This window comes from Gopherus evgoodei, chromosome 7 (genome assembly GCF_007399415.2).
Source record: "Gopherus evgoodei ecotype Sinaloan lineage chromosome 7, rGopEvg1_v1.p, whole genome shotgun sequence".
Taxonomy (NCBI): Eukaryota; Metazoa; Chordata; order Testudines; family Testudinidae; genus Gopherus; species Gopherus evgoodei.
The window spans coordinates 14957975-14983853 of NC_044328.1; the positions used below are offsets into that span (position 1 = coordinate 14957975).

The following is a 25879-nucleotide window of genomic DNA, read 5'->3' on the forward strand; positions in this document are numbered from 1 at the left end:
ATGCTTGGAATTTGGATTCTTGCACTTTTTCTACTTGGTACAGCCAGAGGTGAGGAATAGGATTTATGTCGATTTCAATACAGTATTTCTATTCTGATCATTTTCCTTTGCCAAGATTTTGCTCTATGTGATGAAGGTTCTATGTGTAATGACTATCTGAGTTTGCAGCTCATTTATAAGGAGGGTGAGAGGTATGGTTTGCCATTCCCTCAGGAAGACCGAGCCTCAGTTTCTGAACCTGGCAGGTGAACAAGCAGGTTTACAAAACAGGAAGTATGGGAAGATTTCTTTCGCCCCACATTGTTGGTATCCTGGTCTTCTCCACAGGGCCATTAGATAAAGTGAAAGGATCTTTGTTCCTACTTCTTCCCTTGTGCATCCAGGGGGAGCAGTTGCTGTGCTCTGCCAAGGGCAATGCCTGCAGTTGTAACTGGCCTGAATGCAGGTTGATGTGTTCAGAAATCACTGAGACACCATTGGGGGAAAGGTGCTGTCGGGACAGAATGTGACAACTAGAACCTACTACATCTTTGCTCATTCACATCCTAATAATTTGATCTGTGTGCTACAGGTGAAGAAGTTTGTTTTGAAAGGCTCGGGTGCTTCACAGATGATAAACCATGGGCTGGAACTATAGAAAGACCAGTGGGAAAGTTACCATGGAGTCCAGAAAAGATAAACACCCGCTTCCTTCTTTACACCAAAAAGAATCCTAATAACTTTCAAGTAAGATCTACTGCTGTTTAAATATTGCAAGTGACACGTACACACAGAATCATCACCTTCTAGTGCTCTTGGCATTCCCAAGGCAGTGAGAGAAATGGTCAACTCTCCAATGTGGTCAGGAGGCAACATTTTCCAGCCCCTCCAAAATTTCCTGTCCACTGTACCCTGGGCTGGCTCTACAGTTTTCGCTGCTCCAAGCAGCGCACTGAATTGCCTCCCTGGGTGGCAGAGACAGTCCGTACGCCCTTAGGGCGGCAGGTGCTTTTCCGCAGCGGCAGCAATTCGGGGGCAGCTTCTGTGTTTAGCTGAAGCCACCCCAGACAGCTAAACATAGAAGCTGCTGCCGAATTGCCCTCATCGCGGAAATGCATCTGCTGCCCTAACGGCGCACGGACAGTCCCCACTGCCTGGGGCGGCAATTCGGTGCGCTGCTTGGGGGCAAAACAACAGGGACTGCCGCCCCGTGCAGAATGCTGCCCCAAGCACCAGCTTGGAATGCTGGTGCCTGGAGCCGGCCCTGACTGTGCCACAAGTTTCACTAAGTCACAAGGGACAAAATTCTTACTGGTGGCTGCAACAGGTGATTCTTTGAATAGACCCACTAAAGACTTTCCCAACCCTATGCAAACGACAGACTGAAGGCTCCCTCACAAAAGTCACCCCTAACCACACGTCACATTTTTCCTGTGTCTACTGAGAAACGTTAGGAAAATCTGTAGCACTGGAAGTTGTTTGGTGAGAAATGGAAAGGACACATTAAAGGTGAAATCCTGGCTCCACTGAAATCAATGGTGAAACTCCTCAGCCCACAAACATACATAGACCTAATGTCACATGTGTAAAGTTAAGTGCATGTGTAAATGCTTGCAGGATCTGGGCTTACATAGTAACAGTGTTGTTTTCTATTCACATTGCTGTTTTGACAAGATTTTTATAGGAAATAGCTAAAACATTTACTATTTTAATATCTACAACAGGAGATCACTGCAATAAATCCAGCGTCGATTGGCTACTCAAATTTCGATCTAAGCAAAATAACACGTTTTATTACCCATGGATTTATAGACAAAGGAGAAGAAACCTGGCTGTCGGACATGTGCAAGGTATGGTACTATCTGGATATTCTGTGATTCTCAAATCACTTATTTCACATTTATGAAGGTGTCCTTGTAAATTAATCATTTTCTCTATGTCTAACCAATGCATATCGTGCCATCTGGGCTGACAAGAAGAGGAAAGCTGTCCACATCTATCTTTACAATATTAGGACATAAAATGTTGTTCCCCTGAAATCTAGTCAGTTCTAGCTCCACTTCAGGAAAAATCTTAAACAAAATGGGCCGAATTGTACTCTGTGCTGAAGTCAAAGAGTTTGTATAGACATAAATGATGACAGAGTTTGGTCCAATTAATGTTTTTTCTCTGGTATACAAAAAAAAGTGCAGTAAAATGTGGCTTAGAAATTAAGGAGATTCCAGAGTTTGTTAAACGGGGAGAGATCAAGTTTGTTGCTTCCCAGTTCTGCCGATAATGAGCTCGATAAAGTCGTCATGGTTAAGGAAGGCTCTGAGTGTGGAACGTCTGCTGAGGAGAGGTGGGATGGCCTATGACACTGGACTGGGCCTGATAGCTGGGGAGATGACATGGCTCCTAATATACCTGTTCCAACCATCTGCCCCCAATGAATTTTTACTCATCTTCGGAACCATCTCCTCTTTTCACATTTATACAAGACATTTTTCTGTAAGTGAGCATTTGCAATCAGGATTGGTGAACTGTCAGGGCAAAGCTGTGCGTTTAGTCTTTTGTCTCGAGTCAGTAGCTATTTCCAGTGAAGCCTGGAGCCCAATATCTGAAAATCATCTTCTTGTCTTTGTTTTGAAAGTTGGCACTTAAGACGGATTTTTTAAATACATTTTATATTGGTCTAGACAGACTGCTGCGATGACTGGTTATAATCCTTCTGTTTCTAAATAGGCATTAATATCAACAACTCAAATTTAGAAAATTTATAAAAAAATCAATTCTCCTGGAAGAGCTGACTTGCTGTCTGGTAAAATTCTGCTACTGCTTCTTCTTTCTGACACGAACTGCATCAGTGGATGGAGGAAATTTATGGGGCAGGTGGTGAAAGGGGCACAGTCCCAGCGGCAAGGAAGGGAGACACTCGTCAAGGGACAACAGGTTGCTCATCCCTTGGGAGTCCCTGGCACCCATTGGCGTCTTGGGGGAGAAGCAGGGGTGAAAGTAACTTAAAGGACTTACTGGTACTCCAGAGTCCTGTGGAGGAGGAGTGGCCTCAACCGGAAGAGGCATGGCCTCTATATGAAGAGGTGGGGCCTTTAAATCCCGGGGCTTTTAAATCAGGATTTAAAGGGCTCGGGGATTCAGCTGAAGCTAGCACTCGGGCCCTTTAAATCACCCCCGGAGCTACCAGCTGCAGAAACGGCTGAGAGCCCTGGGGTTTGGGCAGGGGCGAAAGTAATTTACATTTCTTACCCATATTGTCCAATCACTAGCAACCCACCTCTTCTACGTACTTTATGGATTCCTCCCATTGCATGACATAGATAGAGAAAATAAAGCTACTATTACTAATACCAGTACTGTCTGTAATAAAACTTTACTATTGGAATAAGCCTGAAAAAGTGAAAACTCACTGTCACATTTTTCTCCGTGTCTTCCCTCCTCGTCCAGCCAGGCTGCCGACACTAGGCTCCATGCTTTCTCCCTGCCTGGCACTCAGCAGCAGCAGGGGCTTCCCTCTAGCTTGCAGCAAGGAGATTGGCTGAGGGAGAAGCCTGCCTCCTGCATAAGAACAGTTTAAACTCAGCTGTTTCCTACTCAGTTCAGTAACATTTCAAAGAGGATCTGCAAGCAGTTTGGACATCGCAACTATGATCCTCTGCTGGGGAGGGAATGGGATAGATTTGAACTTGGAAATGGTTCCTGATTGTGATTGCATTTTTTGTGTATAGGAGATCCCCTCATCCCGGAGGCAGAAAAGAACTGCCTCTGCCATGGTCAGACACACACACACACACAACAAGTGGGAATGAAATTAACAAAGATGCCAAAAACAGCTCCAAATCTGGGGGGCTGAACTGCGCAGGGAACAGCTGAGGCTAAACTGTCCTTATGCAGGCAGCAGCAGGCATCTCAGCCAGTTTCCCTACTGCAAGCTACAGCCTAGAGGAGAACCCCTGCTGATGGGGCGTAGGAGGGGGGAAGGAATGCAGAGCCTTGTCTGCAGCCTGGCTGGAGGAGGAGGGGGGAGGAGACGGGAAACCAATGTGACAGTGAGTTTTCTCCTTCCATCTGCTTTTATTAGCTCTTGATTTAAGTTGTGCAGCCAAATGCTTGTATTTGTTGTATATATTAGTATTGGAGAGATCCCCTCATCCTGGGAGAAGAAAAGGACTGCCCCTGCCATGGTCAAACACACCCTCCCCCCAGCTGTGAGTGAAATTAACAAGGATGCCAGAAACCACTCCTAACCCTGGGGGGCTGAACCACTCAGGGAATAGCTGAGTTTAAACTATTCTTATACAGGGGACAGGCTTCTCCCTCCCTCCCTCAGGCAGTCTCCTTTTCTTACCGGTCCTCCGTACTGGCCTGTACCGGCTTACTTTCACCTCTGGGGAGAAGGGTGCTGATTGGCCAGCATTCCCCAACTTCCAGGATTTAGGCCAGTGCAGGGACATGTGGAGCCTTTTTGGGCTCTGTTCCAGCAGTAAAATGCTATTTCTTTATCTTTGTGCTACTAGAAAGAGCCCTCTAGTTGACAGCTCTGCACAAAACCACCCTTTTGCAGCTCCAAAAGCAACAATACACAAACACAGGACTTTGCTAAACTTCTCTCTGTGCTGAATCCTCCTCCTCTCTCCAGCTTTTATCCCCTCCTTCAAATTTTCCATTGTTTGGTTCTAAATGACCTCAATCTCCAGATCACCAAAGAGACTGGTGGTCCATTGATCACAGTTTGAGAACCACTGACATACAGCCAGGTTCTGCCATCCTTGTTCACAACAAGAAGTACTTTACTTGCTTTCATTGGCATTACCGCCACGTAATCCAGAGCATAACATAATATACAAACTATATCACAGCTGTTAAAACAGGGTGTCTTTAGCAAACTATTCCACAGGTCAGAGCAAGAAAAGCAAAATCTTATATGACAGATAGCTGAGCAGATACTTTACTGTGTGAATACTAAAACAAAACCATGAACTTGAAACCAATGTAAACTGACAGCAGAAACTTATGTATCCTCTTGAAAATATAAATTCATGTGTTTGATAAATATAGAAATATGTAAGTTCTTAATTATCCCACCTTTTAATTATTATGGAAAAATATATGCTTCTAACTGACTTTATAATTTACAGGCTGTGTCTTCGCATCATTTCCATAAATAATCAAGATATGAATAGAGTCCTGGTGTAATATAGAAGGTGCCAAAGGATTCTTTGCTGCTTTTACAGATCCAGACTAACACGGCTACCCCTCTGATACTGGTGTAATATAGGGACTGTACTTGAAAAAATGTACAGGGAATTCATATGACATTTGTAAGTCTCTCACTGTGTCAAGTAATCAGCGAGCTGAACCGGGGTTGATAATATTTGCTTCTGTTCTTTTCCAATCTATATTTGCACCAGAGGATGTTTGAAGTGGAAGACGTGAACTGCATCAGCGTAGACTGGAGTGGTGGGTCAAGGTGCCTATATTCCCAGGCAGCAAACAATATCCGTGTTGTGGGCGCTGAAGTGGCTTATTTTATAAAAGTGCTTAAGGTAAGGGGACTTCTTCTCGTTCCATAATAGGATTATAGTCATAGAGCTGCTGAAATTTATTCTAATCTAAATAGACAATCGCAATGAATTGTCATATAGCCAGCAAAAGACTCCTCCCAGCAAAAGACGGTTCTCCTCCTTTGAACTCCTATCAACTCCCCCATAATACACAGAGTTTGAATATTTTCATGCTGCGATTACTTTTATGTACTCTTGTGGATGTGAAGGGTTGGGTAGTTTTAAAGATAGAGAAGTAATGAACACGGCAAATTACCCTTTCTCAGCCACAAAAGCTATAGGACTCATCTTAAGGTATACCCATACAAAAGCCTACAATAATTGGCTATTGGATAGCAACACCCACCTCCCAGGGGGAGAGAGCAGGGTGCTCTCCCCAATCCATGAAGAAGTGTCACCTAGGTATGGGTGTTTGGGGATAGGTGGGATCTTCCCAGCTGCCCTAGGGCAGGGAGATGGGGTGTCGGTCTGTAATCAAACTAAGGGCCAGATGTTCAGCTCGTGCAAATCACATAGATCTCAGATATTAGGAATGGCAGTATACAAAAACCTGTAGGAGAACACTTCAATCTCCCTGAACACACAATAGCAGATCTAAATGTAGCCATTCTGCAGCAAAAAAACTTCAGGACCAGAGTTCAAAGAGAAACTGCTGAGCTTCACTTCATCTGCAAATTTGACACCATCAGCTCAGGATTAAACAAAGACTGTGAATGGCTAGCCAACTACAAAAGCAGTTTCTCCTCCTTTGGTTTTCACACTTCAACTGCTAGAAGAGGGCCTCATCCTCCCTGATTGAACTAACCTCGTTATCTCTAGCCTGCTTCTTGCTTGCATATATATACCTATCCCTGGAAATTTCCACTACATGCATCCGACGAAGTGGGTATTCACCCACGAAAGGTCATGCTCCAATACCTCTGTTAATCTATAAGGTGCCACAGGACTCTTTGCTGCTTTTATAGATCTACTGATGTCAATGTAACTCACCGTTTTAAACCACATGAGGCTCTTGGGGGCATTTTCAAAGGCACAAAGCGCCATTAGGGGCCTAATTCCAGTTGAAAGTCAGTAGGAATTAGGCACCTAACTGCCATTTTTGCCTTTGAAAATCTCTCCCTCTGTCCCTAAATCTAATGACTTAAAAATGCTTGCAACCAGTCCTGAGTGAAGCTATGAGGAGAGGGATGGTTCCTAATATTTTCTGAACTAATTTGCCTCTGGCTAGCATAAATACTAGAGGGCTGGCTCTCCATTCCCTTGCAACTTGTGTTGTCAATTACATCAGTGCAAATTACAAATCAGAATGGTAGTGTTTAACACTCACATTGCACTGGTGCTCACTCCAACACAAGGTGCAAAGCAGTGGAGAATCAGGCCTTAAAGTGAGGATGTCTTACATAAGAGCAGCCATGAATTTTTTTCCCTTTGCCATTCATGAGTTGCCTAAAACAATGTCTATAGGAAGCCAAATACACTTCCTTTCACTATGGGGCAGGGAATAAGGGGTCTGGCTGGTGGAATCATGACTATCCACTGCCAAAATCTCACATGTGTGCAGAAGTTGCAGAGGTTAATAATGCCTTGAGGCTGTAGTAGCAGCTACTGAAAGACTCTGTTACTGCTCTACATCCTGGACTCTGTCCTCATTCCAATTCCATGGACCTCTGCTCTGTGCAGCCCACTTCTGGCTTTAGTTGTGTGAACCAGAGCTTCTCTCTAGGCCTCATATTAGAGAAAATATAGATTCCTTTTTGTTACAATTGATGTTTTCCTCAGGAACAATATGGATACTCTCCTTCCAAAGTCCATTTAATTGGCCATAGCCTTGGAGCACATGCTGCAGGGGAGGCAGGGAGAAGGAGTCCAGGCCTCGGAAGAATAACTGGTAGGTTAATGAATTATAGCTCAGACTCTACCAATGAAGAATTTGAAGAGAGCATTGTTAGACCTTAATATTACCTCATGTTTTTTTACAAAAACAACTACAGTATCTGACTGAAGGAAAACCCCACAGTGTAATGAACTGGTGAGTATGTGTATGCATGCACGCGCATGCATGGGTGCGTTTGCCACTGCCCCCTACAGGATGAAATCAGAACTGCACAACTGTATCATAACCTCATATTGCTATCAGCCAAAATTGTGCCCTCCCTCAATAACACCATCCAACTCTCAGGAAGGTATTACCCAGGTGGGAATCTCCATAAGGATCCCTTCATGGTGTTCTTGTCCTAACTTTAATCTCTGGGGGAGGAGGTATATACCCCCTGAAGAATGTCCCTGAGACCTTCTACCTCAGGGCTGAATTTGTCCCCAAGAATCTCTGCATGAAGTGCAGTAGGCAGGAGGTGGTTAGCTGCATGAGGTAGTGATCTGCACCAGTATCCCATCTCTAGGATATGGCTGGCCTCTGCTTTGTACAGCAGGTCCTCTTTTGTCAGGGGGAGGGATAGCTCAGTGGTTTGAGCATAGGCCTGCTTAAAGCCAGAGGTGTGAGTTCAATCCTTAAGGGGGTCATTTGGGGAACTGGGGTAAAAATCTGGGGATTGGTCCTGCTTTGAGCAGGGGGTTGGATTAGATGACCTCCTGAGATCCCTTCCAACCCTAATATTCTATGATTCTAGCTGTGCTCTAAGGATGGTCCCAGGGAGCATGGGTTATTCTGGCTCAATACATGATGACTTGACACTGTGGCATTCTGCATGCCACTCAGGCTGCACAGTGCAAACACACAATAATCTAGGTTCATTTGACAGATTTTTATTTACTTGAAACAGTGTTAATGAGTCTGATTTTTCTCAAAGCATTTGCCCAACCCTATTATGACAATGTAGGCTTGACATGGTGATTCCCACTTTCCTTATCCTGGTAGATTTTCTCCTATCATTTCCTTTTCTCATTAAGCCAGCTTGTGCGGGTGCAGCAGTATGCCCAGTATTTAAGATCACCCACTGTTTGGAGGCCTGGCAAAGTGTGCTGTAAGCAGCACAGTAGTGAGCAGAGCTAATTGTTTGGTGCCATGGTTATGCTGTCTGATATCCATTCCCAGAAAAGGATTAATTGAAATTGATGTAGTAAAGAAAGAAGGTTGAGCCTTCAAATGTAACCCTTTATTCTCCCTGCTTTGCTAGGTTTACATCAAAGCCTTCACATCTGGGCAATGCATTTACACACATTTTTTTAGTTTATGTTATTTTTCCAGCAGATTTTTTTAGTTTAATTTCTTAGGTTTTAAAAAACAACAGGAAAACAAAAATGTGCAGTGAAACTAACCATAGCAATTGTTTTAGGGCTTGATCCTGCAAAAGGCTGAGCACTTTGGCCCCAATCTAGTCAACATTTAAGCATGTGTTTAACTTAAACGTTGTGAGCGTTCCTATTGGTTTCAATGGAACTACTCCAATGCTTAAGGTTAAGCACATGCTAAAGAGCTTTGCTGGAGCATGGACAGAGCGCTCAGCATCTTGCAGGATCAGGCCCCATGAGCCATTAAGGTATTAGGTCAAACCCTAACCCCCTCTCCCTTAAGCTCCTTGGATGCAGCAGGCTTGAACTGCAGTAGAAATGCCACTGTTCCATTGTGCAGAGGAGAACAAGCAGCATCACAGAATGTGCAAAAGGATTCCACAGTCACCTGCATAACCCCAGCACAATGCTCCATGGTAGCTGTCTCCGGGGGATTATGCAAGGGGTTCATAAGTGCATGGGAAGAGTGACACCAGCATGGCCATTGAGTCTGCCAACTGCACAGAGTCACTGGCTGCAAAACCTTCTTTGAATTAAAAGAGAGAGAGAGAGCACAACAGCCTGTGGCCATTACTACAGCTCATGGGCCAGAGTAATAGCTGCAGACAGAGCGTTCAGTATCCTGGCACTGGGCTGGATGGATGGGCGGAGAATTCCCTCCTTTCAGCAGCCACATAGGTAACTCATACAAAGCTCCTTTACGCCAGGGCTGTGGCGTTCACGTTTTATGAATATTGTCCAAACAAGCTACAACTATTTTTAGTAATGTTAATCATTATGCCAAGAGAGCTCCTGCATAGCAAACCAATCTATCACATAATACAGATTTACTTACCTACTTCTGAAAATACAGCTAATGTATCCCCTGGACTTCAGTGTCAGGCTGTTTTACAGACATTCAGCACTCACCCGGACAAGTTGTTTGTTTGGACTCCTTGTTCAGCACACAGGCCAGACCAAGAGGGATGTGCATTAGGCAGAAAAGCTGCCCCTCATGCACAGAAGCCAATTTCAGATATTATTAACTTAACTTTTTTCCATTATAGCATCTTTCAAAAAGCCTGGGCCTGCCAGCCCTTGGACTAGTAATCTGCAAAATTCAACTTAAAAACAAAACTAAAGCTGGTGCCCAGGGAAAGCATAAGATACCAGCACAGGATAATAAGTGCTTTGTAATTTACAGGATTTTACAAGCACCTGAGATGGATGCAGTGAATGAGAAAGAAAATGAGTCTCAGTTTCATGCTAATGTGAAAAGCAGGTGTCTAAAGTTAGGCTATGTCTACCCTTGCAATTAAAAGGACAAAACTTTTGTTGTTCACAGCTACTTAAGCCCCCCACACCCTGAAAGACAATGTTGTTGGCAGAAGCGCATTCCTGTCGACAACGTTAACCCCACTTGTTGGGGATGGATGTATTTTGTCCGCAAAAGTGCCGACAAACAGCATTCATACAGCCCGACTTTTAGCAACACGGCCATGTTACTAAAAGCTGTGTAATGTAGACATGGGCTTAGGCTCCAAAATCTGTATCAGGGCACCTAAATAAGCATCATGCTTTTCAAGCATGCGGAGCACCCAACAGCTCCCACTCACTTCAAGCACTTCTGAGAAACAGACCATTCAGGATATGGATTTAGGAGCCTCACTTTAGGCACTCTTAAAAAAATATTAACCTAAAACAACAATCTATGTTGCAGTTGTTGGGATTCAAGACTAAACATTTACAAGGCCAGATCCTCAGCTGGCTAGAATTGGTATAATCCCATTGACTTCAATGGCGCTACCAATCTACACCAGCTGGAGATCTGTCCCACGTTGTTTACCAGTGCTGTAACTAGGCATTTTAGCGCCCGGGGGAACGCGCATATTTACACCTCTACCATTTTTTACCCCATTTTACCACCACCCCCAGCTTTGCTTCCTGGGCTGTTACCCTGCTCATCCTGCTATGGTTACAGCCTTGGCATTTGCCACTGAGAGATCGATCACACTATATATTTCTTAGCGACTCTAATTCTGAAGTAAATAAAACTATGTAGCCTCCTTAGACCCATCTTCAATTATTTACAGTAGTATAGCTAGCAAGCTATATTTATTTGCACGCACATTTAATGGTGGATATATTTCTTTAAGGACTGGATCCTGCTCAGCCTTATTTTCAAGATACTCCAGTTGGAGTCAGACTGGATAAGACTGATGCAGCCTTTGTTGATATTATTCATACTGATACAGCTCCCACAATTCCATATCTGGGTAAGTTTCCAGCTGCATTGTATTATTATTATTGATTTGTCCTGTGGTAGCACCTAGGAGTCCTAATCACAGAATATGACCCTATTGTGCTAGGTGCTGTACAAATACAGGGAAAAAAAACAAAAAATAAAACACACAACCATAAATAACCTCAGTTATTGCCTCAAAGAGCTTACAAACTATAGCCAATAGCATTAAATAGAGCTGCTGCCAGGAAATACATGACACTATTTAAATTAAAATTTGCTTCCTCCCGTTACAAACATTGCAGGTTTTGGAATGAGCCAGGCTATAGGACATCTTGATTTTTATCCAAATGGAGGAGTACAAATGCCAGGATGCACAAGGAATCCTGTTTCACAGATTGTTGACATTGATGGAATCTGGGAAGGTAAATATGTTAAGCAGATGATGACTTCTATTGAGGGTCAACATCAAAATGTATTGAGCTAACATAGCAGCAATCTTCTTATTTCAACTATTTTTGATACTTTTCTTTACGAATGCCAACAATTACAGCCACAAACAACAATGAAACTGATAGTATGGTCCAAATGTACTCTGGGGGACACATTCTGGTAGAGGGATCAAAGAATGAGTAGCACGAAGGTTTTGCTTTGGGAAAAACTTGATGGGGTTGAGATTTGGTGTCTCTAACTCCAACCATCCAGAGTGTCTGCATTGTCAGGTAATGGGTATCTGTACAAGGTTGGGGGCGAGGAGCAATAACAATAGTTCCTGCTCCCCTCCCATGTGTGTTTGGGCTCCATGGGTCTGCAAAGACCCAGATCCCACCAGCCATGTTCCTTCAAGGACTTTGGCTGACCCACTCTTTAAATTATCCAGCTTTGGATCTAATGGAGCAAGATTAACTGGAGTTTATTGTAAATAGTCCATTATGCTGCCAAATAACAGGAACAAACTTCAGTGTGATTGTTCCAGTGCCCCTTGCTCTGTTCCCAGGTAACTCCACAGTAGAAACAAATATTCATTAATTGGTCTCTCTCATCAGACACTGCTGCCAGTTATCTACTCAGAGAAACAAACTCTACTCAAACTGTGCCAGAAGTTTAGCTCTGGAACAACAACATTCAACTTTGTTTCTATTATGTAGTCACCTGGCAGCCGCACTGGGTAGGAGTGGGAACAATAACATTCATGCCTATTTCTGCTATGGAATCTCTGGCTTCAATTGTTTTGTGAGCTTTGGCAGTTAAATTCAAATGTGTTTCTGTTCTGTTGTTACCTGTGATCAATTTGGATTGCACTGGAACAATGTAATTTTTATTTCTATTATTAGGCAGCTGGAAAGAGTTTGGCTTATGATAGATCATGCACATTCAGATTTGTTCCTTATTTTGTATATTCCAAATCCTGTTGTTGTTGTTGTTATTGTTAAGAATCCTGTACATAGTGCCATAAATTTACATTGTACCTGACAGGACATAAATAAAGCACAAACCCTGCCCTCAAAAAACTTGCAGTCTAAGATCCCAAAACTGCCAAAGGATCTGCAAGCATGAACCTTTACACCTTTGGGGAATCACACTGATAAATCAAAACATACAGTAAGGACAAGACCCCAGCTATAGCAGACATATTTTCTCTCTCATAAAACCTGAACATTTTCCTGGGATTTCTTTCCTAGCCCTTTCCTACATTATTATGAGCACCCTAAAAATTATGATTTTATGAATTTCTTGCAATTACTGGCCTATTTCTGCAGTCTTTACTCACAAATTCTTGCCTGTGTAAGCATGAAGATCAAACTTTTTATTAATAACAATGCACAAAAAACCCTTGCACTTAATTGCTTCTGTTTTTTAACCTAAACTCAGAACATTTAAGGATTTTTAGTACAAAATAACATTTAAAAGAACAACACACCCCTTCGTCCCCTCCCCCCACAAATAATCAGGTGGCCAGATCCTCAGTCTGCATAAATCAGCATTGCTCCAGGAAGCTCAGTGTTAAGGAGGACATAATACTTAACACTGCATTTTGTTTCCTTTTATATGACGATAAGGTGAGCTGTTTCCTACAGAGGTCCTTTATTCATTCTGGAGAGCAGTAATGTAATTAATCACACATTGTTGGGCTACTCATGTGAGTAAGTATTCACCAACGTGAACAAGGATTGCACAATCAGCTCCTATGTTTGTTACACATCTGCATTTTACAAGTTCTGTATTACATGCATTTCACAAAGGATTAATATAGTCACTGAAGAAATAGGTCTCAAACTGCAACTCAGGTGCTGCCCAGAATTGTGACAATGTAACTTGGGGATTTACAAATCATTCAAATGACATGATCCGTTCAATACCACAAATCCAATCTAAATAGTTTACACAAAAGAAAAACCCAACAACCAATAACCTTGCAGTACGATATGTAATAGGAGCTTCTTTCCACAGGAACTCGTGACTTTTTTGCTTGTAATCATTTGCGAAGCTACAAGTATTATTCTGACAGCATCATCTCTCCCGATGGCTTTCTAGGATACACCTGTGCTTCATATGACATTTTTCAGACAGTAAGTCATTCTCACATCCCAGCGGATGAGTGGCACTTGTCTGTGCATCTGCATGCGGTAGAACCAGGGTCTATTTGGCTCAGGACACTTTGCACTGCGTGAGTGCAGGCATAAGGGGAAGGAAGGGGTGCGCTGGGGCACTGGGGGATGGGGATGGGGCACAGAAGGGGCATGGTGCCAGGCATACATTAGAGCTGCTCCTGCAACCTCTCACCCCGCTGGGTCAAAGAGGGGCTCAGGCAGGGCGAAGAATCTGCCCCGGTAATTATTTATTGCGCACATCCAAGGAGAAGTGAGCACAGCAAAGAATTTTGAAATAAAATCATTTACCTTAAGGTTCAGTGCATGCTCAGTGACTCTCCTGACGACCTGATGGCCTCAAGGAACAAATACAGATGGGATGTGGCGAAAAGCCACTGCTTTCTCCTTTGTCCCATAGCTCCATCTATGATCCCGCTCTGTTAGCTAATACTGAGGCAGGCTCATCAACCTAGCTATGTGGCCCACCCACCACTGGAGGGGAACAGAGCTTCACACACAATGGGTAAATAACAATAATACCTTTGCACCATCAAAGCACTTTACAACCAGTCATTAGAAGAGCTGGGGAGAGCATGATTCCTGTCTGCTACCCCCATTCTAAAGCACTGAGTTTAAGAGAGGGAACTTAGAGAAATGGAGACGCCTCCTCCTCGTGAACAGCAAACTGTGATGAAGTACAAAGGAGACATCCATCCCTTCAAATCCATGAGGTGCCAGACAGGGCCCTTCGACCTCCTGCTTTTTCTAGAGCGGCTTATTTCAAGCTGAGTTAGAGTTAGCCCATAGACATGGCTTAGCAACATTTTTCTGTGGCCAAATGATTTTTTTCCTGTCTCCTTGGGATAGAGCCTCATTAATTGGCACATGTATTCCAATTAGGAAAACTGCTTCCCGTGCCCCAAAGGTGGGTGCCCCCAAATGGGTCACTATGCGGATAAGTTTAAGGACAGAGTTATTTCTGGGATCCAGAAACTTTATCTGAACACTGGAGAGGACAGCAATTTTGCTCGTAAGTTCCTACTTTTTTACTTGCTGCTTCTTAAACATGAGCACCAACACAATTTAAAATATTTCCCTCTCACTTTAAATTAGTTTTACTGGACAAAGGCCCTTAACGTGGTGGAGAAGCAGAGCGCTGTATCATCATGCCCCCTTCCTTCCCTGTCTTGACAACACCCGTCCCAGAAAGCCCCCAATATAGCTCCATAGGTGTGGTTTGACTTCTATATTTTGGGGGACAGCTCCAGTCTGGCCAATGGAGCTATGCATGGGGTGAGGGCAGCAAATTCCATGCCAGCCCAAGGCTTACAGTTTGGGGGTGAAATGTCCCCTCATCCCCCAAAATATGCCCATGCATAACTCCTTCCCCTTATTCTGCGGGTGGGGACGCAGCTGGAGTAGGAGGTAGTATAGCCACCTTTCTCAGCTGTAAGTCAATGGAAAGTTCCCCTACATGGAATACTCCTTTGGCCGTCGGATGCTCTAAGTCCTCTTTGCCCTGCTTATAGGCCAAAAAATCCAGTCCTCACTCTTCAGGGTTGTTCCTTACAATGCCCCCAAGTTGTGAATAGATACTCTCCTGGTCACTATGACATGCAATATGTTCCTTCCATCACATCATGGACTATTTTTCACAAATAAACACAAAGTCTGTGAATTTCCTCTGCCTTGGATCTTCGTGTAGTCATTCACGCTGTGCAAACTGGGAATAAAATGCTACTACTAGTGTGAGCGGAGAATTGTGATTTGCTAGGGTTTGACACTCATTTTCCTCAGCTGTAAATGACTGCAGAGTGTGCAAAGCAGTGGAAAAGCAGGCTCCTAGTATTCTCCTATAAAAACATTCTCTTCTATTCTATGCTATTCTCATCATTCCAGTTAGGTCAGGATTTAATCCTGAGCTCAAAGTGAAGCGACGGTCCTGTTTTTCCTCTGTTTTGTCCTGAAACATAAAGTACTGATAGAAAATGAAAATTTGGCATGTTGTGTTTGTTTCTATAGGTACAATCTAATTCATTTTATTTCTGCTGTGTAGGTTGGAGGTATAAAGTATCTGTGGCAATTGCTGGAAAGAGTAAAGTGAGTGGGTATGTAAATATTGCCCTGTACGGCGCTGGAGGAAACACAAGGCAATATGAAATTGTTCAGTAAGTTCAGTATTATAATGAAAAATGAGCTTCTCTGCTATTAGAATATTTAATTCTTCTATTTTTAATTAATGCTTCTTAATCTATAGGTCAAATGCTGCTCTCACATCCAGTGGTGTAAATCCATATTAGCTGTATTGACTCTGGATTTCTATCAGAAGAAGAGTTAGAATTTAGCCCTACTTCTCTGATAGCTATAAGGATACAAGAATCTGGGCCTAGATCCTGATCTCAGTTATACCATGTAACTTAACCGAATTCTAAAATGATACTATGGATTTACATTAATATAATTCTGATCCCTTATCTTTTGCATGTTTGTAAAATGTTGTATCAGTTTATGGTGCTAGCTCATAAGCAGTGCTACCAGCTCGGCCTATAATCAGGGTTGCCTGACACTTTCTTTCACAAAACCCTATTTTTGTGTGCTCGTTACTTTGCCAAACTTTAACCATTTCTGCTGAAATTTCCTATGTCAGGTGTCTGTTTTGGACAGAAAGACAGGCAGATATTACAGTGTAGCTAGAATGGTTCAGGCGTTTCTGAGAAAAAGATGAGGGGAAAATACAGTGTTTTGCCCATGTTAAAGAAATCCTTACAACCATTTTGCTGAGAAGTTCTAAGGCCTTTATGCTTTAGAGCAGAAACTTTAAATTTACCAGTGGGGTCATCCTGGTGTCAGGACTGTGTCTTTTGCCATCTCCATGAAAATTCATCCATATTTCTGAAAAATCTCAGTTTGCACATGGTTAGTAAAGACCTGTTGGAGTTTGATGTTAAATTCTCCAAAGAATCCATCTGCACTGAGTATGCTCCAGCCCCTCACAGCTGCTATCTGCAACCACATTGTGCATTGCATCATCCCAACAAAGCTATTGAGTATGCTCTATCCCATGGCTGCAGGGGCTGAGCAAGACTTTCCCTGCAGATGTTGCTCTAGGCAGCCAGGAGCCACTGTGGCACCAGGCCCAGGAACTGAGAGTAGGGACACTGTGTCTGTTGTACTCTCAATGTTCCCTCACGCCTGGCAGCAAGGAGGAGAAGGAAACATCCTAACTGGAATGCAGAGATGTGAGGGGGTGCAAGAAACTGGAAGAGAACAGGATTAGTGGGAAGATGGGGTTGTGGAGCCAAAGTGCGGGGGATGGATGGGGGTGAAGGGCACGGAAGCAAAGAGGGAGGGAACAGGAGCCAGGGGGTGGAGGTTTGATGTGGCGGGGCAGGGATAGGGGAAGATGGATGGCACGTGGTCAAGTAATTTAAAAGAGATAATATGCAACTGTAAAAAGAACAGGAGTACTTTCATAGATTCATAGACTCTAGGACTGGAAGGGACCTCGAGAGGTCATCGAGTCCAGTCCCCTGCCCTCATGGCAGGACCAAATACTGTCTAGACCATCCCTGATAGACATTTATCTAACCTACTCTTAAATATCTCCAGAGATGGAGATTCCACAACCTCCCTAGGCAATTTATTCCAGTGTTTAACTACCCTGACAGTTAGGAACTTTTTCCTAATGTCCAACCTAAATCTCCCTTGCTGCAGTTTAAGCCCATTGCTTCTTGTTCTATCATTAGAGGCTAAAGTGAAAAAGTTTTCTCCCTCTAACTGATGAGACCCTTTTAGATACCTGAAAACTGCTATCATGTCCCCTCTCAGTCTTCTCTTTTCCAGACTAAATAAACCCAATTCTTTCAGCCTTTCTTCATAGGTCATGTTCTCAAGACCTTTAATCATTCTTGTTGCTCTTCTCTGGACCCTCTCCAATTTCTCCACATCTTTCTTGAAATGCAGTGCCCAGAACCGGACACAATACTCCAGTTGAGGCCTAACCAGCGCAGAGTAGAGCGGAAGAATGACTTCTCGTGTCTTGTTTACAACACACCTGTTAATGCATCCCAAAATCAAGTTTGCTTTTTTTGCAACAGTATCACACTGTTGACTCATATTTAGCTTGTGGTCCACTATGACCCCTAGATCTCTTTCTGCCATACTCCTTCCTAGACAGTCTCTTCCCATTCTGTATGTGTGAAACTGATTGTTCCTTCCTAAGTGGAGCACTTTGCATTTGTCGTTATTGAACTTCATCCTGTTTACCTCAGACCATTTCTCCAATTTGTCCAGATCATTTTGAATTTTGACCCTGTCCTCCAAAGCAGTTGCAATCCCTCCCAGTTTGGTATCGTCTGCAAACTTAATAAGCGTACTTTCTATGCCAACATCTAAGTCGTTGATGAAGATATTGAACAGATCCGGTCCCAAAACAGACCCCTGCGGAACCCCACTTGTTATACCTTTCCAGCAGGATTGGGAGCCATTAATAACTACTCTCTGAGTACAGTTATCCAGCCAGTTATGCACCCACCTTATAGTAGCCCCATCTAAATTGTATTTGCCTAGGTTATCGATAAGGATATCATGTGAGACCGTATCAAATGCCTTAGTAAAGTCTAGGTATACCACATCCACCACTTCTCCCTTATCCACAAGACTTGTTATCCTATCAAAGAAAGCTATCAGATTGGTTTGACACGATTTGTTCTTTACAAATCCATGCTGGCTATTCCCTATCACCTCACCACCTTCCAAGTGTTTGCAGATGATTTATTTCATTACTTGCTCCATTATCTTCCCTGGCACAGAAGTTAAACTAACTGGTCTGTATTTCCTGGGTTGTTTTTATTTCCCTTTTTATAGATGGGCCCTATATTTGCCCTTTTCCTTTCTTCTGGAATCTCTCCCGTCTCCCATGACTTTCCAAAGATAATAGCTAGAGGCTCAGATACCTCCTCTATTAACTCCTTGAGTATTCTAGGATGCATTTCATCAGGCCCTGGTGACTTGCAGGCGTCTAACTTTTCTAAGTGATTTTTAACTTGCTCTTTTATTATTTTATCTTCTAAACCTACCCCCTCCCCATAAGCATTCACTATGTTAGACATTCCTTCAGACTTCTCAGTGAAGACCAAAACAAAGAAGTCATTAAGCATCTCTGCCATTTCCAAGTTTCCTGTTACTGTTTCTCCCTCCTCACTGAGCGGTGGCCTACCCTGTCCTTGGTCTTCCTTTTGCTTCTAATGTATTGATAAAAAGTTTTCTTGTTTCCCTTTATTCCCATGGTTAGTTTGAGCTCATTTTGTGCCTTTGCCTTTCTAATCTTGCCCCTGCATTCCTGTGTTATTTGCCTATATTCATCCTTTGTAATCTGACCTAGTTTCCATTTTTTATATGACTCCTTTTTATTTTGTAGGTCATGCAAGATCTCGTGGTTAAGCCAAGGTGGTCTTTTGCCACATTTTCTATCTTTCCTACCCATCGGAATAGCTTGCTTTTGGGCCCTTAATAGTGTCCCTTTGAAAAACTACCAACTCTCCTCAGTTGTTTTTCCCCTCAGTCTTGATTCCCATGGGACCTTACCTATCAGCTCTCTGAGCTTACCAAAATCCACCTTTCTGAAATCCATGGTCTCTATTTTGCTGTACTCCCTTCTACCCTTCCTTAGAATTGCAAACTCTATGATTTCATGATCACTTTCACCCAAGCCTAATTCTACTTTCAAATTCTCAACAAGTTCCTCCCTATTTGTTAAAATCAAGTCTAGAACAGCTTCCCCCCAGTAGCTTTTTCAACCTTCTGAAATAAAAAGTTGTTCGCAATGCAGTCCAGGAACTTATTGGATAGTCTGTGCCCCACGGTGTTATTTTCCCAACATATATCTGGATAGTTGAAGTCCCCCATCACCACCAAATCTTGGGCTTTGGATGATTTTGTTAGTTGTTTAAAAAAAGCCTCATCCACCTCTTCCACCTGGTTAGGTGGCCTGTAGTAGACTCCTAGCACGACATCATCCTTGTTTTTTCCCCTTTTATCCTAACCCAGAGACTCTCAACACTTCCGTCTCCTATGTCCATCTCCACCTCAGTCCAAGTGTGTACATTTTTAATATTAAGGCAACACCTCTTCCCTTTTTCCCGTCTATCCTTCCTGAGCAAACTATACCCTTCCACACCAACATTCCAATCATGTGTATTATCCCACCAAGTTTCAGTGATGCCAACAATGTCATAGTTGTATTTATTTATTAGCACTTCCAGTTCTTCCTGCTTATTACCCATACTTCTCACATTTGTATATAGGCATCTAAGATACTGGTTTGATCTTGCCTCCCAGTTTTGCCCTGACCCTCCTTTCTCTCTGCCACTATAGCCCACGCTCCCTCTTGTTTCTGACCCATCTCCCAGGTCTTCATGTTCCCCACTTACCTGTGGGCTTTGCTCACCTGTCCCCATCGAACCTAGTTTAAAGCCCTCCTCACTAGGTTAGCCAATCTGTGTGCAAATAGGGCCTTTCCCCTCCTCGAAAGGTGAACGCCATCTCTGCCTAGCAGTCCTTCCTCAAATAGCATCCCGTGGTCGAGGAAGCCAAAGCCCTCCTGGCGACACCATCTTCGCAGCCAGGCATTCACCTCCATGATGCATCTGTCTCTGCCTGGGCCCCTACCTTTGACAGGAAGAATCGAAGAGAATACCACCTGCGCTCCAAACTCCTTCACCCGTACTCCCAGAGCCCTGTAGTCACTCTTGATCTGCTCAGCGTCACACCTCACAGTATCATTTGTGCCCACATGGATGAGTAGCATGGGGTAGTAGTCAGAAGGCCGGATAATCCTCAACAATGCCTCTGTAACATTTCGGATATGGGCCCTCGGCAGGCAGCATACCTCCCGAGATGAAATGTCAGGGCGACAGATGAGTGCCTCCGTCCCCCTCAGCAGAGAGTCTCCGACCACCACTACCCTACGTTTCCTATTTTCAGTGGTGGCAGCAGACCTCCCAGCCTTAGGGGTACAAGGCTTTTCCTCCTTTACTGTAGGGGGTGATTCCTTCTCTCCTGTATCAAGAAGAGCATAACGGTTACCTATTGCCATGGCAGGAGGGTTCGCAGCAGGGGTGGAGCACTGCCCGCTGCCAGAAATAACCAGCTGCCAGTGTCCACCCTGAGACATCTCCTCCTCCACCAGCGGTGTGTCAGCAGTCCTGTGAACTGGGACAGCTGCCTCAGCTGTCTCCACATGGACACTGTCTAGGAATTGCTCGTGGATACGGATGCTCCTCAACCTAGCCACATCCTCCTGTAGCTCTCCCACCAGCTGCCTGAGAGATTCCACCAGTAGGCACCTTTCACATTGGATGCCACCCCCAGCCTGGATATCAGTAAGTGGAAATTGCAAGTTACAGTCTTTGCAAAACCACACCAGAATCTGGGTAGAAGCATCCATGCTCTGGTGCTCTGTCTGGCTACAGGTGCAGGTGGAGGAGACAGAAGCAGTGCTGGCACGTGTTGCGGATCTTCCTAACCATCGTAAGCCTCCCTCTGCCAAACTCCCTCTCAAACTCCCCTGTCTGCAGCTCCCTGTCCGCTCTGCTCTGCTTTAAAGAGAAAGGTTTGGGATGTAGTTTGATTTATAGGTTTTCAAGGGACTAACGGGTCACGGATAGGACCGACAAGGCACCTTAGCGACTAATAAATTTATTTGAGCATAAGCTTTTGTGGGCTACAGCCCACTTCATCAGATGCATAGAATGGAACATATAGTAAGGAGATATATGTACACATACAGAGAACATGAAAAAGTGGGAGTTGCCCAACCAACTCTAAAAGGATAATTAATTAAGATAAGCGATTATCAGCAGGAGGAACAAAAACTTTTGCAGTGATCATCAAGGTGGCCCATTTCAGACAATTTGACAAAAAGGTGTGAGGATACTTAACATGGGGAAATAGATTCAATGTGTGTAATGGCACAGCCATTCCCAGTCTCTATTGAAGCCTAAATTGATGGTATCTAGTTTGCATATTAATTCAGTTTCATCAGTTTCTCATTGGAGTCTGTTTTTGAAGCTTTTCTGTTGCAAGATTGCCACCTTTAAGTCTGTTGCTGAGTGACCAGAAAGGCTGAAGTGTTCTCCTACTGATTTTTTAATGTTATGATTCCTGATGTCAGATGTGTGTCCATTTATTCTTTTGTGCAGAGACTGTCTGGTTTGGCCAGTGTACATGGCAGAGGGGCATCAATTTAGGATTGAATCTATTTCCCCATGTTAAGTATCCTTACACCTTCTTGTCAAACTGTCTGAAATGAGCCATCTTGCTTATCATTACAAAAGTTTTTGTTCCTCCTGCTGATAATCGCTTATCTTAATTAATTATCCTTTTAGAGTTGGCTGGGCAACTCCCACCTTTTCATGTTCTCTGTATGTGTATATATATCTCCTTACTATATGTTCCATTCTATGCATCTGATGAAGTGGGCTGTAGCCCACAAATAAATTTGTTAGTCTCTAAGGTGCCACAAGTACTCCTGTTCTTTTTGCAGATACAGACTAACATGGCTGCTACTCTGAAACCTGTCACTATGCAGCTGTGTAATTTGAGACTGTATCATAATACATACACACAAAAAGGCCAAATTAAAGTTGTGTGGACAGCCTTAAATCTGGTATTTCCTAGTGCTTGACTTTGGAACATTAACAATGCTCTTGAATTTTTGGGGTGTAATTATATATAAACTTAAATGTATGCTGCCAAAGGGTTTAGCGTGAGCAAGCTGGACTTTTTAAAAGAGCCTAAACTCCCTTTGAAGTTGAAGTTGTAAATGCCCAAACGCTCTTGAAACTCAGTAGCACCTAGATGCTTTGTTCTCTTAGGCTCTTTTGAAAACCCCAGCTGTAATGCACATTGAATAAAGTTATGCATTGCAAAGCATTGCAATTTTCTGCTGCAATGTGAGTTTATTTTGATTTCCTGAGTTAACAATCCTGTTCATTTTTTGTGCTAGCAGTACAAATATGTTAGTGCTGGATTACTATTTAGCCGGCATATTATGCTGCCATGGAAATTTGGAAAGGCAGTAGATCTAATGGGAAGATATTTTAAGTGATTTTCTTTATAAATTATGTTCAGCTAGATTTGATTTAGATTCTCAAGGGATGCTAACAGAAGGCACAGCTCTGGCACAAAATACTTACCAAGTAAATTCTGCTTGATGGGCAACCCACACATATACTTTGCCAACTTGTGTCTCTCTTTGTATCCTTTCCCCACACCCATCCCATGCATTCTCTATGCCTGGAACTGCCTTCCTTACCTCATTCGCCTTGTCACCTCCCTCTTCCCTTTTAAATCACTTCTCAAAGCCCACTTCATTAATGAGTTATTTGTGCAAGTAAATGGAGCTACTCTGGATTTATGCCACTGTAGATGAGAGCAGAATTTGGTTCCTTGTCTCTAAAAGAAGAAAAGGCCTGGTGTGCTAACAGCAGTCAGAGAAGAGCTGCACAGAAAAGACTACGCCAGGATTGACTTCTCCACCCAACATTTTCCAGCCAGGCATGGAGTTTCTTAGCCTTCAAGAAGTCGATTTTTTTTTGTTTGATTCTTGCTAGATTCCCTTTCCCTAAGGTAGTTCCTGCATGACCAATCCAACCATGTCAGAGACTCGGTGAAAATGTCTCTTGGATGAGTCTACACACCTACATTTTGTAGCACATATGGCACCATGCCTGTGTTTTGTAAATGAATTGAAGATAAAACAGGTTTAACATATGTGCAAAACATGGCCAAGACCCTGCCTACGCTACCAAATGTAACCATGTTGCAGCCAAGCCTCAGGGCACTGTGTTGTAACTGGATCTCCTGGAACACCATATTTTAATATAGGTGAGGTACTACAGAGCATGTGCATGCCAGGCAAACATCTCTTTGATCAGCAGGTAATGCATTCTGATGAACATTGATTTCATATGAGGACAGGGAAATTTCATTTACAAATTTTGATATAACATGAAGGTTTACATGATATTGAGGTAACCGAGACAATAGAATGGGTTACCTAGGGAGGTGGTGGAATGTCCATCCTTAGAGGTTTTTAAGGCCCGGCTTGACAAAGCCCTGGCTGGGATGATTTAGTTGGGATCGGTCCTGCTTTGAGCAGGGGGTTGGACTAGATGACCTCCTGAGGTCTCTTCCAACCCTAATCTGTGATCCTTACTCTTTGATAAGCTGAAGGCCATGTTTACTATCAATATGCTACTATAGCTACTCAAACAACTACACTGTATTGGTAATTAATATTAAACCTCATTGGACATTATATACTTTTGTTCTTGAAGGGGGACCCTCAAACCAGGCGAAACATATGCCAACTTCATTGACGTTGAACTTAATGTTGGGAGAATTACGAAAGTTAAATTTCTTTGGAACAACCATATCGTAAACCCAACTCTACCCACACTAGGAGCAGCAGCAGTCACAGTACAAGCTGGAGAAGATGGAAATGTGTATGTACATTTATTGTGAAAATCTCAAATTCTTTAGGAGCTACAAGGACAGCATGACATATGAGGGTAATAGTGCTTGCACAAGAACAGCTATTTAGAGTTTTAAAATAAAGAAAGAGGAAAAGTTTAAATTTCCTTCCCCACAAGATACCGATGTAGCTTACTGGTACATTAAATATTTCTGTCAGATATTGTCAAGGAAAAATTATAAAAACATCTGGATTTGGCTTCAACAGGAGCAAAGTTTTTGTATAAAACCTCTGTGTTTTGGGTAGGAAAGATTTACCTAAACCATGATTAAGTTATCAGCACAGCTCTTTCCAGATATCGGGCTATTGAGTACTGCAAGTTTTATACTAGAAATGGCCATCAGTGTTTAAAACTTACATCAGGGGGTCTGATCCACTGTCCATTGAAGTCAATAGCAGTCTTCCCACCTACTGATTTTAATGCGTGTTGGATCAGGCTCTGGAAGACTAAGAGGTAATGGTAATATGTCTTCAGGTCCCACAGAAAGAGCTAGTAGTTATAAATTGTGCTTAAAAGACCTGATCCAAAGCCCACTGAACTCCACAGAAAAACTCCCATTGACTTAATTGGATTTTGGATCAGGCCTTAAGACTGTAGACTGTAGAAGCAGTGTACGGCATGGCAGTTACTGATTGGAAGGTGCTTATTAAGTTAATTCTTTTAAAACAGCATGTTTCAATCAGTTACCCACCAATGGTGTTGTGTTTCCATTCAGAAGGGCAGAAAAGGTGACACAATGAAGTACAAGGTACATTCAGTGGGTCATGGATATAATTAAAAAAAAAATAAATCACACAACTAAAGTCCATTCACTTGAAATAGAGATCTTCACAGACCAGTGAATTATGGTACAGCAGAGCATACAAGTCTACTTCTGGTTTTTGCATTCAACAGATCAACATGCTGAGGGATACTGTTCCCAAAAATGTCCCATCAGCTATTCTATTTATTCATGTCTTGGCAAACACCGAGCAATCATCATCTCTCTAATGCTGGTGGCATACAAATTGAACAGGAAAGGTATAAAACCAAAGGAATGAAGCCAAAAAAGAGAGGCCTTGGTGGTTTAGCAGGAAATATGATTTCACATTTAGCAACTCAAAGCATTTGCTTGTTCTTTTGTGCCAATGTAACAATATTCTATCATAATTTTGTCAAAAAACAAATTAGGTTGGCTTATTCTATTAAAAAAACACTGGTACTATTACAAAAAATAAATAAATCTAGACACACTAAAAACACTTTACATATTTTTTCTCCTCAGGTTTAATTTCTGTGGCAGCGAAACTGTGCGAGAGAACGTTCTGCAAACTCTTACATCTTGCTAACAACACACAAAACTGTCAACCCTGTCTGTTAGTATTAATAAAAGTTGATAATGCATAACTGCCCCGCTTGTTTTATCATCATTATTTGTACTGTGGTAGAACCCAAAAGGTGCTGGCCACTATGCAAATATACAAGAAGACACGCTCCCTGTGTGGAGGGACTTAAAATGTTCCATATGTTTGCATCTTTGAACAAGGATATGATACATAAGCATAGTGATCAAGGAGGTTGTCATCTGTTAAGGAGGTGAATTGGATGTCTCAGATCAGAGGAGATACTGAAGTAAATCTTGATCTCAGTTACTCCCATCTGACCCCACTGAAGTCTCTGGAGCTGCACAGGTACAATTGAGTGCAGAGTTTAGCCCAGCTAATGTTTCCACAAACTGATATAAGTCTCACATTGCCCAAT

At 42.9% G+C, this 25879-nt stretch overlaps 1 protein-coding gene across 1 annotated transcript; it reads left to right on the top strand.

Annotated features, from left to right (window-relative positions):
- Positions 1-25467, top strand: LOC115654861 (inactive pancreatic lipase-related protein 1-like). Its single transcript, XM_030569704.1, has 12 exons — positions 1-49; positions 572-726; positions 1704-1829; positions 5388-5522; positions 7320-7428; positions 10925-11044; positions 11316-11435; positions 13462-13580; positions 14502-14631; positions 15658-15769; positions 23942-24109; positions 25404-25467. Exons 1-12 carry the CDS (start codon positions 1-3, stop codon positions 25465-25467), a joined length of 1407 nt encoding a protein of 468 aa, XP_030425564.1.
- The last annotated feature ends 412 nt before the right edge of the window (positions 25468-25879 follow it).